An 18,531-nucleotide genomic window follows, 5' to 3' on the forward strand; every position below is an offset into this window, starting at 1 on the left:
TTCTAATATACAGTGTTGTTGTTGCTTATTTAACAAAGCATGAAAAAAATATGACATTTTTTGATAAAATTTTCAGAGATTGTCTCGGATTTTTGTTCATATCTCCGTTATTTACCGACCGATTTTGCTGATTTTAAATAGCGATCTTCTCGAAAGCATGTCTAACAGAATTATTGAAGATTCGGATCTCGCCGATATTTGGGGTCCTCTAAAAACTGATTTCAACAGACAGACGGACAGATAGACGGACGGACATGGCTTAATCGACTCCGCTATCTATAAGGATCCAGAATATATATATACTTATTGGGTCGGAAAATTATATTATAGAAATTACAAACGGAATGACAAACTTATATATATCCTTCTCACGAAAGTGAAGGGTATAATAACATAAAATAGATTATAAGATATAAAATATATTAAACATTACCTTTTCATCCAATATTTCCTCATTAAATAATCCTCCAATGTAATTCGGATTTTTTTAATTATTAATTTATTTTATTTATTTTTGTATTCGTCAACTATAATTACCTATTAATCGGTCGTGAACATCGAATTTTGTTCCTTTAACCGTAATTAAATTTTAAATAATTAAATAATCCTCCAATGTAATTCGGATTTTTTTAATTATTAATTTATTTTATTTATTTTTGTATACGTCAACTATAATTACCTATTAATCGGTCGTGAACATCGAATTTTGTTCCTTTAACCGTAATTAAATTTTAAATAATTTTTTCAATTGATAATTGGTTGCAGTGCTCAATATTTTTTTCTACAGTTTTTCTGTCACATCGTCTAGTATTTGATGTTCTCATGTTTTAATCCTAATTAAAAGTCGGTTGCCTTTACTCAATTCCGAAATAAATTTAATAACCGATACAATTCAGTTCAAATTATTGATTTAGAAATTGTTAAAACCACAATATGATTATTATGGTTTTTTATTACTGAATATAGAAAATCATTATAATTAATTTAACTAAATATTTAACATTGTAACCGATTTCCAATCGATCTTTTTTCTGTGTGTATATAATAGTTTGCATTCTTAAATGTGTGTGAATGTGATCCTTGTATGGGAGTTAAGAACAATTATAAAAGTATATAAAAGTAATATTTGAAACAAAATTTATGTGTATTTCTGAAGAAAACCTTGTACCGGAGCTATGACCAAGTGTGGACCATAGGAAAAAAATTTACAGTTACATTTCTGTGTTAAGAAGTAATATTTTTTCCTAATTTTGTATAATTATCTTAATAAGAGTTACATGCGTTTAGTAATTTTAATGTGTGGAGCTTAAATGGGAGCTATGACCAATTGTAATGACGAAACCAAAAAGTGGAGTTTGTCATGGAATTATGTTGCAAAATTTTTGTGAATATTACAGTATAAGGTGTAAAAAAATCGTAAATTTTTTGGAGTTATTTTGATTCATAACTTTTCCCGACGTGAACCGATCTTGCTAATTTTCAATTCCTAACTGTCCAGGAAAACGGTGAATCTTTTGGCCAAATTTATGAATATATATATATATATATATATATCTTGGTGTTGTTGTTACATTTAACTTTTTAATTTTCAATAAACAGTAGAGTAATTGATCCAGATAACATATTTTTGTTGGATTTTATCTCGATAGCTACTTATCAATGAAAAATGCCCGTTTGAGTGATTTTCAGAAGTGAAGAAGAAGTTTTTAGGATTTCGAACATGATCGCTAAGAAAAATAATAGCGTATAAAAAATTTATAAATGATAGTTTCTAAGAAATCTCTTCAGGAAATAGGGAAAAGGGAAATTCTTTCGAGGTAGTCCGAAATTTTGTCTCATAACTTTTTACGTTGTACACTGGTTTTGCTGATTTTCAATACCAAACTGCAACAGTGAATATTTTCAGTGAATTTGGTTTATTTATACAATATAATTTTTAACCAGACAAGTACACAGAGGGAAAAAAGTGATAAAAAAGTGCCCAAATTGATACAATCCGTTGTCAAAAGTGAGCTTACCACGTTTATTAACATTTAGAAAACGGATGTGTATAAAATTGAAATAACACCCTGTTATAATTTTGATAACCTCCGTTGGCATTACGGCAATGTATCGTTGGCATTACTGCAACGTATCGTTGTCATTGCGACAACGTATGGTTGTCACTGTGACAACACATTGTTGTCATTGCGACAACATATTGTTGTCATTGCGACAACACATTGTTGTCATTGCGACAACATATTGTTGTCATTGCGACAACGCATTGTTGTTTTTTTGACAACGCTTCGTTGTGATTTATACAACGCATCGTTGTCATTTGATAACACATCGTTATCACTACAATAAGATACCCCATTCTGAAACCCATGAGTATAGAAACAATTTTGATATATATTTTATTATTTTTTTATTAAAATGTTATACATATTTCATTCTAAAATAAGTTTTTGCATTATTTAAGGAATATAAATGAAATGGAAGAATTATAAAATCTGTGATTGGTTTAATATAAATAGACTAGACTATAGACTAGACTATAGACTAGACTATAGACTAGACTATAGAATAGACTATAGACTAGACTATAGACTAGACTATAGACTAGACTATAGACTAGACTATAGACTAGACAATAGACTAGACTATAGACTAGACTATAGACTAGACTATAGACTAGACTATAGACTAGACTATAGACTAGACTATAGACTAGACTATAGACTAGACTATATACTAGACTATAGACTAGACTATAGACTAGACTATAGACTAGACTATAGACTAGACTATATATTAGACTATAGACTAGACTATAGACTAGACTATAGACTAGACTAAAGACTAGACTATAGACTAGACTATAGACTAGACAATAGACTAGACTATAGACTAGACTATAGACTAAACTATAGACTAGACTATAGACTAGACTATAGACTAGACTATATGTTAGACTATAGACTAGACTATCTCAACTCCTAGCTGATGAAATATTTGGAATTATAATAAATATTTGTAAAATTAAACTCCTTTACTCACCTCAGTTTTTCTCCATGTAACTAGTTTGCTACGGAATTCCGCACGTAGCCCTAAATGTGGAATAGCTTCTGTTAGGTCCGCGTTTGTTATATACGGCAAACTCCTGTATGTGACATTGGCAGCTTAAATGAAATAAAAAGTTGAATATTTTTTTTTTTTAATTTTAAAATATTACCTTTCAATGTTTCGAACAGGGACTCCATATTTATGGTTTGAAGAAATTGTTGAAGATCAATTTCATCATTAAAATTTTCACTGTCCACTTCCACTGAATTGATAATGCAAGAATCTTGCATATCAATCACATCTATTAATTCTTCGGTATAATTAATTAAATTTTGTTTATTTGCCATTTTACGATTTTTTTTATGCACGCGCTAAAACTCAACTTTTAATTGCAATAAATAGTACGAAGTCGATCATATGAACGCCGATCAATAGCCACCGCCGACTCATAATAGCAGCACATAGCCGCCGAGGAAAATAGCGGCTGAATTTTTAAATATTATAATCGGACATTTAAACTTGTTAATTATAACGATTTAATTTTTATGGAGCTTTTATTTAATACTAATACTAACTAATGGACATATTACAGAGATTTTTTTGTTTGTTAGTCAATGACAACTAAAAGATTTTCATAAAATGGGCAAAATTAGTACTTTTATGGCTAAAGATGAGTTCGTGTCGGTTGTTAATTGAAAAGATTTTTGATTTAGCATCATGGGGATTGGAAAAATTAAAACCTGTGAAAAATAACTTTAAAAAAAATTCTTAAAAATGTTATTTATAATCAGTTTAAATTCTTGCCAATTTCATTTTCAAATAAAATAATAAATAAATAGTATGAAAATAATTTTAAATTTTTTCAGTTATATATTGAACTGAGTTTATAATTTTATATCGTCGTGTATTATTTATTTTTCCGTTGTTGACCTGACAACATCTTGTATTGTTTACATTTTTGTTGTTTATTCGACAGCTATTCGTACATAGTTTGACAACGGATGTTAATGAAAAATTATAAACATTTTTGTTTCAATTTGATAACAAGCGTGTATAGTTTTCCAACGTCTTTTTTCCCTCTGTGTAGGCAGACAGACAGACGGAGATATCTAAATCGACTCAGAATTATATGAGGACCCAGAATATATGTATTTTGTTGGGTCTCAGATGAATATTTCTTAGTATTACACACGAAATGACAAACGTATAAATACCCTCTTTCTACACTTTTGTTGGTGGAGGGTATAAATATATGATAAATATGTTTGGTTTTATTATTATTACTTTTACTAAAGTATCATCTTGTAGAATATGAACAAGTTATATAAATTTACACTAACTTACTATTATAACATAAATAAAATTTTGAACTACTTATGTAAGTATGTTCGAAAGGCTATTTAATTAATCTAAGTAATAAACATGTTACCATCTAACAAAACATTGTTAATATTTCAAATAATTATATTTAGTGTTAAATTGTATGTTTCAGATAAACCTAAGTTATAATGACTAATTAGTTCATGTGCTTTGAGTTAAATACCTTAATTCTATTATAATGTTTAATCTTAAATTTTGCCCTCAAATCAAACCAAAACATATGAATATTGTATGAACTATATATTATATAATGAAATTTTCCCAAAAGCAAATTACATGGTACATAAGTAAAGTGTAGAAACGTTAACATACAGTTTATGTGCAAAAAATCACTGTAAGTACGGCATAGAGTGTCCCACAAGAAGGGTTTATTTTCTTTGTATTCAAATAAGATCCGTTTGTCCAATTGGTATTAGCACACGACAGATGTATGTATGAAAAAATTAAAAATATTTAGATGTTTTTAAAATTTCTAAGAATAAATTGTTTTTCTGTGATAATATTTTTTTTGTAGAAAAAACTTTTAGAGACACTCTTCTTTGCATGTGATTACATATTACATGTGAGGCAGATTTAACTACGTGTACAACATTTGTCAAGTAATTGGCAAAAATAAATATTGTACAAAATTTAATTGCTACAAAAAGTATACAAAATATAGAGAATGAGTTAATATTTATTATTAAACAAATTATTATTAGTTTGATACAAATAAGGGGTGATATTATATTATATTAAGTATTGTTCGTAGCAATAATATTAGGGAGTTATTTAAGTTTGGGGAGCATTGTGTAAATGGTAAAATACTACAGCACTACCTGAAAATAAAAAGATTGGGTTTGTGCTGATATTTGTGACATACAAATAATGTATACCAATCTGCTTAGAATCGTTTTCTAAGTCCATTAAGCTATGTCCGTCTATCAGTCCATCCGTCTGGTTGGCTGTTCATGTAAACCTTGTGCGCAAGGTACACGTAGCAATTTGTTAAGATAATTGGATGAAAATTGTCACACACACTGGCCCACTGAAAATTATTGAAATTGGTTCATTATTTTACCTATACATACCCCCCGAATAGGGCATTTAGGCTTATAATTACGTTAAAAGATCTATTATGTCAACAAAAGTCGCAAAACTTAGTTTTATAGAACTTTAAATGATACTACCGATATTTATAATGATCGGGTCTCATTTGCCCATAGCTCCCATACAAACTCACCGTTTTGAAGGTCAAAATGCACTTATAAACATTAGTAATACTTTTAAATTATACATAAATTACTCTAACAACATTTATAAGAATAGGCCCATATATATTCCTACTCCCTTATGAGCCCTCTTGTAGAAAATCTCATTTTTTTGTCAACAATAAGTAAAAATATTCCGGAATAAAGTTAAAAAACAATTTTTTATTTATTTGATATTTTACAATTATAACTGAGCCCAAAGGGACATACAGTGGACGTCCAATAGTACGTACCCTCTTTATTACGAATGTCCAATAATACGAATGGCAATATTGCTGCATTGTCTACTCTATAGTACGAATAAAGTCGTAATTTTTCTGTTCGATAGTACGAATAACGCATTTTTATGGGAATTTTGGTTTTATTTACATATGAATGAAGTTTTTATTATGATTTTATTTTATTATTTCAAATCATTCACCTTTAGCTCAGTAATTTAGATTTTTTTGTATTTATTACAAGTGTTTTGTGTGACCCAAGAGAAGAAATTAAATTGGATGATAACGCCAATCAGAAAAATATTGAAGCCTCAAAGGCCCTGTTATTGAAAAGGCCATAGGAATCATTTTACAAAGTAATAAACATTAATGTTATATTATGGATTTTCTAATAAGTAAAATGTTATTTATATATCTATGAACTGTCAATTTTGAAAGTAGTATGACTCCACATTCCAATGGGTTTAAGCATTAGTATATGTGATCCTTTAACTATTCCAAATTTTTAACAGAAAATTTTAAATTAGAGAATTGTTTTTGAAAGTGAGATATTCCATTCAAGTTTCTAATAAAAGTTTTATATAATCTGAACATGTTTAATACATTTTAGAACAGATATGTACATGCAAATTGTCTTTGGCACACATATTTTTAAAAACATTAAAGTTTAAAACCTTCTATATCTCATTTCAACCATTGGACTCACGATGTTTTCACGATGTTTTGTATATGTACAAGAAATTTATTTGAAATAATACACATTTATTATATTTTGTTTCGTTATGTAATTCTTCATAAAAAATAAAACAAAAATAAATAAAATCCAATATTTTATGTTTATTATTTGAATTTAAACATACAAAATGTGTTGTTCAATAATACGAACTTTTCGGTACTATGAAAAGGCCTGACACTATGAAAGGGCCTGACACTATATAATTCCTACTAGTGGACATCCACTGTATATAGTTAAGAATTTTATTACATATAATGAAAAATCACCTAACAAATAGTAAATAACTAACCCCCTTATTCATAAACAGCACTTTATTTTATAAATGGTTTATAAAACAAAATTTCCATACGAAATTTGATTTATAAATCGTTTTTAAAATAAATAATTGTTTATGAATATGGGGGTAAATGTTTAAAAATCCTTAAGCTTAGATAAAAGAATAAATAAAGAAAGAGAAAGAAAAGGATATAGATATAGAAGATAAAATGGGGAAAATCTCAATTGCAATAAGGTGATAAAAATCAATTATAAATCATTGAATGTGTTATAAGAAAATCGAAATGTTCTAAGAGAGCTTGGCAAATTATTAAATATTCTAGCCTCTCGCACATGGAAAGAACGCTCCAGCACATAATGAGTAAAATGTTACCATTGTTGTAGATATTGTAAAAACAAAGTAAAAGTCGCGACTTTATATAATTAAAGAAAAATAATTATTTAAAAAAAATAATACACATTTTCAACATGCTGACTGGTTTAGAGTATTATATGTTTGGCCATGCCCGACTTTGGTGAAAAAATCCCGCACCGAAAGTAATTTCTAAAAAGCTTTTATTCTCATTATTAAAATCTTCATACATATATAATATTATACTATGCGACAAAAATTAATACCTGGGAAGTGATACAAGTTTTCTGAAAGGTGGATTCGAGTAGAACAAATATATGTTTTTGAAATTTGCCAAACACCTACAAAATCTTTAGTTACGGGTACGGTTACGGGTTTTCGTACCTCTAGGCACTTATAAGTCATTAACTTAGTTAAATCTGAACCGATTTTAAGTTTCTTCACGGATATAGAAGTCAGAAGCGGATGCCTTTACAATGACATACATAACGTTTAAGTAACCTAGAGAGATATGTGTGAATTTCATCAGAAAATATATCTTAGTGTCAACCTTTGTCCAAGTTTGGAGATGTTTTTCAATAGTATTTTATAAAGGACCCGTATTATTTAGTAATTAAATAAAAACCATGAGAAAAACGTTGTGCTAAGAAAAAGATAATATAACGAATAACTAACGAATTTTTAAAATCAAGTTGTGAATAAACATGGGATTCTAATCAATTAATAAATACTTTAATGAAGTATTTAAATTTTCGTTTATTTTGTGTTATGTAAACTGTGCGATTTATTATAAAATCCAAAATAACGTTAAAAAGAACAAGTTAGAGTGCTATATTCGGCTGTGTCCAATCTTAAATACCCTCCACCAGCTACTTTTATGTTATTAATTTTCTTAATTAATTGATCAAATATTTGTAGAAATAAGTTTTCTCATGTCTTTAATAAAAAAAAAATCCCAAAAGTTAAATCTATTACAATTCCAAGATTTATTGAACATTATAAATTTAGTAATTTGCATGTAATTTGTATGTATATGTGTGAAAGATTTAGAGATTTTCAAAATACAAATACATATATAATTATGTTCTACACAAAATATTGTTCAACACAAATTGATAATGCTCTTTAAATACGGTTAAAGCGCTTTTAGGGTCCTGCCCCTAATATAGGAAGTATACAAAACTAATATAGAAATAGAAGTATACAAAACTAATATTTTTGTCAAATTACGTATCAATAAGTAATGTGCATTTATGAGATTTTCGTAAAAGAACTTTGTATGGGAGCTATGTCCAATTATGTATATAAAGACAAAATTTCAGTATTCTGTATCTATATCATTACTTGGTAATAAATATTGTGATTCTAAGTGATTTTCTGGACCTAGTATGAGAGCTATGACCAAATATGGACCGATCGTAAAACAATTTTATAGTGAATATATGTATGACCTAGTATGAGAGCTATGACCAAATATGGACAAGTAAAACAACTTGAGAGAGAGAGAGGACCTTGTATGGGAGCTATGACCAATTATGAACCGATCCAAAAAAGCTTTCATTATAATATTTCAGTATATTAGAGCAATACTTGTACCAAATTTTATATCGATATCTTAATTTAGTAATGAGTTATGTGCGTTTAAGTTATTTTCGGGAGGAGACCTTGTATGGGTGCCATGACCAATTATGTACCCATCAAAATGTTTTTCCTCTGAATAAATTATATTGACATAAGATTTTAACTTCTAAAATTTTGTGAAGATATCGACATTACGACGGAAGTTATTAACAAAAAACAAATTTCCGGGAATATATACTTTTGTATGGGAGGTATATGAAATTGTGGACCGATATCGGTATACTTTAAGGTGGGTATTGGACCAATATTTTTGTATGTTACAAACATCAGCACAAACTTATAATACCCTCCCCACTATAGTGGTGTAGGGTATAAAAATACACTTAGTCCCGACACCAGTTTTAACGCTTGTGCACTCCTTCATGGAAAATGTTTGTTGGTAGGAACAAAATTGGCTTAAGTTAATATCCCATGTTAAACACAGATGGAGTTCATTATCATGTGAATATGGAAATGTGTAAACCATGATTTTCTAGAATTTTTTTAATACCTTTTTCATCTAAAATAGCTTTAAAAGAGTTATCTAAGGATTTTACTGAATCCTTGTAGAGGGCGAAGTAATCAGATTAAATTGTTTTTCAACAACTTAAGGAAAATTAAAACACAATATGCACAAGAATTGTGTAACAGGTTTATGATAAGACCTAATGAACGCAGAATAAAGGTAGTAAACAGCCTTATAGTTTACTTAAGTTCAAGAAATCACCCAACTAATGACCACATTTTGAAATACTCCAACAAAGCAGAGTCCAAAGAGTTTGCTGTGGAATTATATAATCGTTTATTTCCACGCAATGAGCTGGATGAAGAATTATTTGATTCTGATGTTTATTTATTTTATGAAATTGATAATTCTACAGGTCTAATTTCCGATTTAAACAGCACAATAAGTAGTATGCAAAATCCAAGAAAGGCCAGAAAACTGCATTCATCATTATAGATAATTTTATATACCTAGATAAATGCAAGACAAGAACGGAAAAGCTAGAAATCTTTTACATAACTGCCTTTTAACAATCTGTCCAACTTCAACATTCAAAACAAACAAAAAAATCAATCTCTTTTTGTTATAATTTTTTGAGAATGAATTTTTAAAATGTTTGTTATAAAAATGATTTTAAAATGAAATGAGTTACATTTTATTCTTTATAACACAAAACCATATACATTACATAAATACATTATAAATTTATTCTTAATATATAAATAAAAAGAGAAAAACCGGTTAACCGGTTTTTTATACAAAACCGGTTTTTTTTAATTGGAATTTTTCGAAAACCGGTTTTCGGAATAGACCGGTTTTTTGAATACTCCAAGCTGCATCCGTATTCTTGTGTTTCTACTCAAAAAACGTACCATCATTCAAAACTCAGAATAGAAACTACAAAAATACTTCACCTCGTTCCGTGCAGGAAAAAACACTTAGAAAAAATATTTCCTAATTACGCTTGTTATGATCAAGTTTTATAATAGTACAATGGTAAATTTTACAAATGAAACTTATCCAAAGAAAAGAAAAATGGTTATTTCTTCACAAAATTTAGATTTTTGAATATAAAATGTTTACAAAAGTATTAAAAATATAGTTTTTATGTATTTTTATTATTATGCATTCCTAAAAAGTTTTTGGAGTTCTTTGCAAGTTGCTCTCTTGTTTGCAAGTGGTGTTGTTGTTGTTGTTTTTACACGCGACATCAACCTACTCCTTAAATCAAAATATTTAAGAAAATTCAAAATGTAAATTATTAAACATCGCTTTTAGGGCGCTATAAAAATATTAAAGAAAATGTTTTTTGTAATATTTAATAAATCTTCCAATTGTGACAGATTTAAGATGTTTAAATTTTGGGGATTTTCTATTTGAACTTATTTCTTCAAATATTTGATCAATTAATATAAAAGTAGCTGGTGGAGGGTATTTATTATTCGGCTCAACCGAATGTAGCTCTCTAACTTGTTTTAATTATATATATTCATTTACCAAACAATTTACTTGAACATTTTATACTTACTTGAATAAAACCAACGAATAAAGTTATTTTCATAATATAATCAATCTTAATACAAATTACAAAGAAGTTAATAAAATAATAATAGCCTACCAACAACAAAAAACAAGGCTTTGTCTACACTACAACAAATAAATTTATGAAGTACTTAAAGCACGTGTGTACAGATGTACATTTATTAGGGCTGGTCTTAAAAGGTAATTTTTATCGAATATTAACTTAAAGTTGTATACAACTCATAAAAAATGAGGGATATGAATTAAACTAATACAGTTCTTTGATTAATGCTACAACATGCAGTAATTTTCTATTCACAACAGTCAATTACAAATATGTTTCAATTTTTAAATAAAAAGTTTTAAGAATGTAAAACCAATTTAAATGTTTATTGTACAAACAAATTAGCGTACAAATTTATTTTTAAAATAAATTTTCCCGCTAACTAAAATTTAACGTTCTAATTGTGAACGATTCATTATTTTATATTTTTAAAAATAAACAATTATGAATGTATAGTCGGGCACAGCCGACCAAATTATATCCTAAACCAGTCAGATTTGTTTTTAACTAAAAATAGATTTTTTTACAAGTGGGCTTATCCTAATAAATGTTGGTAGAGGAATTCTCGTCTACGTCACAGTTATTTATATATAATTTAAAGGTGTTATTAGTGTTTATATGTGAATTTTGGCCTTCAAGTCATTTTTTGAAGGGAGTTTGTATGGGGGCTAAGGTCAAATGTTGACCGATCATTACAAAAATCGGTAATTTCATTAAATGTTCATATAACAAAGTTTTGCCGACTTTTATCGACTTAATAGAGCATTTAAACAAACATAAGCGCAAACCCAACATACCCTCATCACTAGAGTGGTGTAGGGTATAAAAATAAATATTCGCTATCATTGAGAGGAAATTTGGTAGGAACATTTCGGTAAATAAGTCACTTATTTATTTTGAATTTTATAGCTGTACTCGTAATTTTAATTCAATCATGAGCATGGATTGGGTCGATTGTAAAGTACTGCTCTTTTAACATTAAAAAACTGAAGAAAATTTTTTTGAGGGATATTGAATAATATTGTCCAGTTTATTAAAAAAATATTGAAATTTATTTTAAAAAGGCAAAATAACTGCGCTAAAAAAATATTTTATGAAACCAAATTTTATTTCAAAATTATAGCGCAACTGCCAATAAAATATTCTTACATGAAATGTTTATTAATATTGGATCTCAGGATGATAAAATACTTCTGTCTCTATTTGTAAAGACCCGTTTTGTCCTAGTTGGTACTGAGTTGCCAAATTAATTTTTTTATACCCACCATAAAAAAAGATGGGGGTATATTGATTTTGTCATTCTGTGTGTAACACATCGAAATATTGCTCTAAGACCCCATAAATTATATATATTCTGGGACCTCGTAAGATTCTAAGACGATCTAGCCATGTCCGTCCGTCTGTCTGTTGTTGGCACGATAGCGTCCACAAAATAAGAGATATTGAGATGAAATTTTCCCAAAATATATTTTATTGATCACAAATATTTGGTATTGCAAATGGACAAAATCGGTCAACGATTTCACATAGCCCCCATACAAATGTACCCCCCGGAATATTGTATAAATAGCTTCAAATATTCACAAAGACGTTGTTTATGAAGCAAATACCACAAAATTTCGCATAGATCAGTTTTTTGACGCCTGCAAATTAATTCTGCATTATGGCGGACATAGGACCATAATTGGCCCTGCCACCCATATAAGGTCCCCTTTAGAAAATGACTAAATAGCTGATTACTGGCTTAAAAATGGGAATATAGCGATGAAATTCGACACACGTACACACAGAAAAAAGATCGATTGGAAATCGGTTACCATGATAAATATTTAGTTAACTTAATTAAAATTCTATCGGTGTTATTAAAAATCTGTAAAATTAACTAATTTTCTATATTCAGTACTAAAAAACCATAATTATAAACGAATTGTGGTGTTAACAATTTCCATATTAGTAATTTGAACTGAATTGTATTGGTTATTAATTATTTTTGTGAATTCAGTAAAAGAAGCCGATTTTTATTTGGAATTGAAACGTCAGAACATCAAATATTAGTCGTTGCAACTGAAAAATAGTAGAGAGTAAAAAATATTGGGCGCTGCAATCAATTATTAATGGAAACAATTATTTAAAATTAAATGATGATTAAAGGAACCAATTTCGATGTTCACAACCAACAAGTTGGTAATTTTAGTTGACGTACATAAAAATAAATAAAATAAAATGAATTTATATTTAATAAAAAGACAAATTACATTTGAGGATAAATAAAAACGGAAATATCGGATATAAAAGGTAATGTTAAATATGTTTTATATCTCCTAATCTATTTTGTGTTATTTTCTATTAGTTTTCTTAATTTTATAGCTGCGGAAAGGTGGTAGTCCTTTGGACATGTTATACAGGATGAAGAGCAAAATTCCCGGCACATAAACATCAAATTTTCATCAATCATCAAATAATATACGTTTTGTAAGTTTATACAGATTCATATTTTATTGTAAATATTTAAAAAAATGAAACATATTTTAAAATACAAATAATACACAAATTGGGTTTTAATAAATAATAATTTCAGTTGTAACTACCAATAATTTCAATCCTGATTACCGAATAATAATCAAAATAGTTGTGTACTCCATATATTCAATAAGAGTAACCGAATTTTACAATAATTACAATCGAATAAAGGTATAGTTGTGAGAACCGACTGAATTCGATTGGAAACAAATTCGGTTATCACAACGAATCTGTTTTCTCTGTGTAAGTTTCATGCAAGTCAATATCTCTCAGCCAAATTTTGTGTATATCGGTCCATAATTGACCCTTCCCCCAGGAAGTATCTTACCAGCCAAAAAATCGTTATGAAATTTCATGTGGATCGGTCCATAGTTGACCCTACCCCCCATAAGAAGTCACCCCATAAAATTTCTTTAATGCTCATTACTGGCTTAAAAATAGGATTATAGCAATGAAATTACACAGAAGTAAGATTTATACAAGTCAAAATTTACCAAATTTTATGTGGATCAATTCACAATTGACCCTTCCCCCCATATAAGATCCCCTTCGTAAAAATACGAATATAGCGAAGAAATTTGACATATATGGTCCCCTCCACAAAAATACTTTAACGCTCATTACTGCCTTAAAAATACGAGTATACCGATAAAATTTCACAGAAGTAAGTTTTTTACAAGCCAAAATCACTTTACCAAATTTAATTGACCCTAACCTCAACATAAGGTCCCTATCAGAAAAATACTTTAAGGCCCATTACTGGCTTAAAAATACGAGTATAGTAATAAAATTCGAAAACCTACCCCCATATAATGTCCCCATCAAAAAAACGAGTAAAGCAATGGGCTAAAAAACCAGTAAAGCAATGAAATTCGATATAAACCTGACCTGTAGGAACCAAGATCGTTCTACAAAATTTTACTGAGATCGGTCTATAATTGACGCTACCCCCATATAAGGCCACTTCAGGAAATAACTTTAAAGCTCAGTACTGGCTTAAAAATACTAGTAGATTAATGAAGTTCGACATAAACTAGTTTCGTGTAAGCTAAAATCTCTATCTCTTCTATAGGAACCGAAATCTCTCTATCAATTTTTATGAGGACCAGTGCATAATATATAAATTCCGCCCAGAAAATGAGGCGAAAAATACACGCTATAAAAATTAGCACTGTCAATAGTAAAACCCCCATTAATGGACCTCTTTCAAATGTTACCCTGATGTTCTCATTAATATCGAAATATAATAATAAAATATTCAAAATATCAAAGTTCATTATATATCAGTGATTTGATGGTGGGTATAAAATATTCGGCATAGCTGAATATAACACTCTTACTTGTTTTTTTTTTTAATTTACTATCAATTTGTGCAGCTGTTTTTATTTCTGAAGACATTAATCGTTAACTCGTCAATCATTAATTAATTAATTTATACATTTTTGATATAGTGACATAATATGACACTCGTAATTTTTATGGGAGCCAAAATCCATATACAAAATTCAATGAGGATCTTTCCATAATTAACCCTACCATCCATAGAACGTCTTCTTCATAAAATTACTTTAACTCTTATTACTGGCAAAAAATATGAATATAGCAATAAAATTGTATAATTAAGTTCCTCGCGAGCCAAAATCTCCTACCATATTTTATGTGAATCGGTCCATAATTGAACCTACTCCCAAATGATATCCCCTTCAGAAAATTGCCTAAAGTTTTTTATGACCGATAATAAAACAAATCGGTAGAGATAAGCTTTGGATCTCTACCGATTTGTTTTATTATCGGTTCATAAATTACCCTACCCCGAATATATGGTCCATCCCCTCAAGAAATAAAATAGCGATGAAAATTGACATAAGCAAGTTCTAACAAAACAAAATCTATGTACAAAATTTTATGAATATCGGTTCAAAATGCATAAAAGGTCCTATTCAGAATATTATTCATACGCTCACGGTTTAAAAATTGAACAAAAATACTTTGTTTTAAAAATTAATATTTTGTTAGTTCAAAATCTTCGTATCATAATTGACTTAAGTCATATTCCAAATATCTCTCTGATGTTTATAAAGAAGCATTCCTTTTACGACACACAATTTCATTCGGCACAGCCGAATATAACATTCTCACTAGTTAATAGTTCAACTAGACTATGTTAAAATAGACAAAAAAATGTTATCACATCTTCTACATGTAGTGACTCTTTTTTTATATCCTTAAAAAAGATACATTCCAAGAGAAGGATGCTAAGACATGCATATATGCTAACCAAAATACCATCAGAAAAATGTTTTTAAAATTCTCTAAAATTGTATTTTTATTTTCAGTAAATGAAAATTTTATTTTCAGTAAATGAATTTTTTTTAAATGGAAAAAAAATGTCAATTCAAATGAAAATTTTTATTTTTATTTAATTAGTATGGAAATTTATTAACAAATTGATGTAATACGAGATTACATATTAACGGACTCATGATAGAGGGTCAGATTGTTGTTTACTTGGAAAAAAATTAAATCTCATTTGGATGTTATCTCCAATGTCACTAGATATAATCCTTATTAAAAAAGTTAGACTATTAAGTGCATAATTTATTTACTAATACTACAAGACACATTTGAGTATTGTTTCAATTATTTGAAAGAGTGCATATATAAGTTTTTAGGGTATATGTAAGTTTGTCATTTCGTGTAAAACACCAAGAAATATTCATCTGAATCTCAACAAAAAAAAATATTCTGGATCTTTATGAATTTATGATTCGATATAGATATGTCCGCCTGTCTGTCTGTCTAGTTAAAACACGCTCACATTAAAACTAAGTAAAATCGGTTCACAACGTAATAAGTTATGAGTAAAAACTTCATACTACCTGAAAAAAATTGTCTTTTCCTATAGTTCCTTGAATTTCGTCATACGCTATTATTTTTGATCAGGGATCAATTATGTTCATAATCATAAAAATCGATTTAAAATTTCTCATAACCCAAATACAAAGTTATATATTTCCGGAAAAGGATTGATCGTTTATATCTTCCTCTTATATAGCGGAAATAAATAAAGATAATAAAATATAAAAATTTTTAATTATAACCTTATAGGGATAAAATTCAAATTTGATTTAAATATGTATATGCGTTTAGGTGATTTTTGGACGTGTACCTTTTATTGGAGCTTTGACATTCTACTTATCTATCCGAAAAAATGTTATAGATCGATTCTTATATAAATAAAACATATTTGTGTCGAATATTTTTAAGATAGCTTTATTTTCCTATTTCAATATGCGTTTAATTGATTTTCGGAAGTGGACGTTATATGGGAGCTATGACCAATAATCGACCGCTCCGGAAAAAAATTTAGTAGAATGGTTTATATGGAGACAAAACAAATTCAAGTCGAATTTTATCACTATAAGTTTATAATTTAATGAAATATTTGCATTTAAGTGATTTTCCGAAGGGGACCTATTATGTAGAGCAGACGTCGGCGTTCTGACAACGAAGATTTTCGGCAAATTACATGTACACAACACGATCGCATACGAACCTCTAAACAAGAGCATCAAAATACAAATATTTTATTTAGTTGCTTGACAGCATTCAACAAAGCAGGTTGATGTCGCTTTGTTAAAGAAATTGCAAACACAACTTGAAAAAACAAAAAACAACTTGCAAAAGCAAGAGCATAATTTACAAAAACAACGTACACTCTAAATAATTTTCTAGACTGCATAACAATGAAAGTAAATAAGTTAATCTTGTTTCATACTTTTTTTTGTACATTTTAATTAGAAATGTTGTTTCTATTTGAAGAAATTATCATTCTTAAGTACATTGTTTACACATTGTTTATAAATATTCGCATTTTACAGTAATGCAATTTAATCTTCAAAATTAAAAATAACCAAATATTTTTTTCAGTGCTATTTCAATGAAAAAATGCCAATAGTGTGTGGGTAGTGGTGATTTTTTTATCTGCCTCTCTATCCGCCGGTATATGATGTAGAGTGATTCGTATATAGTGTCTAATTTAATCACAATAGTTTAATTAATCCATGAAATATGTGCGTTTCAGTAATTTTCAGAAGTGGACCTTTTATGGGAGCTATAACCAATTGTGAACCGATATTCCCTCTTCCACCACCACAAGTTGCCCTAAGAAGTTTGTTATTAAAAATCAGCAAAATCGGTTCGCAACGTCAAAAGTTATTAGTAGAAATTTCAGTCCTCAAAAAATAATTGCCCCTTATCTAGGGTTGTCATTCGAATAAAAATTATTCGATTAATCGAGGAAAAAAATTAGTTTTTCTTCGAACGAATAAAAAAAATCCAATTATTATCTTGTACTGTGAAAACTGAAACAGTTATACATTAAATGTTATAAACCAATTAATAATTATATCAGTTCATTTAAGTACATACCAAAGCATTTTTTTAGTTTCGGTCCATAATTGACTACGCCCGATATAGGGTCCTCTTCAGCAAATGACTTTAACACTCATTACCGGCCCAAAAATGTGAGTATAGCGATGAAATTCGGTATAAGTAAGTTTCTTACGGACCAAAAACCTTTTTTTATGATCGGTGCATAATTGACCCTCGGAAAATCATTATAACGCTCATTAATGGCTTAAAAAAAGAAAATAGCAACAAAATTCGACACACATAAGTTCCATGCGAGAAAAAATGTCTTTGTTAAATTTTATGGGTATCGCTCAATAATTGACCCTACCCCCAATAAGGTCCCCTTCATAAAATAACTTTAACACTCATTGCTGGCTTAAAAATACGAGTAAAGCGATGAAATGCGACACACGTTAGTTTATTCCGAACAAAGCCTTTGCACCATTTTTTTGTGGATCGCCTCATAAATGACCCTTTCCCTATATAAGGTCTCCCTCTGAAAATTACTATAACGCCATTACTGGCTTTAAAATTTGAATATATGGACGAAATTTGACACACATAAGTTTTATGCGAGCCAAAATCTCTCAACCAAATATAGGGAGGATAGGTTCGTAATTTACCCTTC

General features: G+C 28.8%; 1 protein-coding gene across 1 annotated transcript; it reads right to left on the reverse strand.

Annotated features, from left to right (window-relative positions):
- Nucleotides 1–2,964: 2,964 nt before the first annotated feature.
- Nucleotides 2,965–3,404, reverse strand: LOC111686213. The gene is made up of 3 exons (XM_046954838.1): nucleotides 3,218–3,404; nucleotides 3,043–3,164; nucleotides 2,965–2,985 (listed from the first exon to the last, which is right to left on the reverse strand). The coding sequence occupies exons 1-3, from the start codon at nucleotides 3,393–3,395 to the stop codon at nucleotides 2,965–2,967; spliced, it is 321 nt and encodes a 106-aa protein (XP_046810794.1). The 5' UTR covers nucleotides 3,396–3,404.
- Between the last annotated feature and the right edge of the window lie 15,127 nt (nucleotides 3,405–18,531).

This window comes from Lucilia cuprina, chromosome 2, assembly GCF_022045245.1.
Source record: "Lucilia cuprina isolate Lc7/37 chromosome 2, ASM2204524v1, whole genome shotgun sequence".
Taxonomy (NCBI): Eukaryota; Metazoa; Arthropoda; class Insecta; order Diptera; family Calliphoridae; genus Lucilia; species Lucilia cuprina.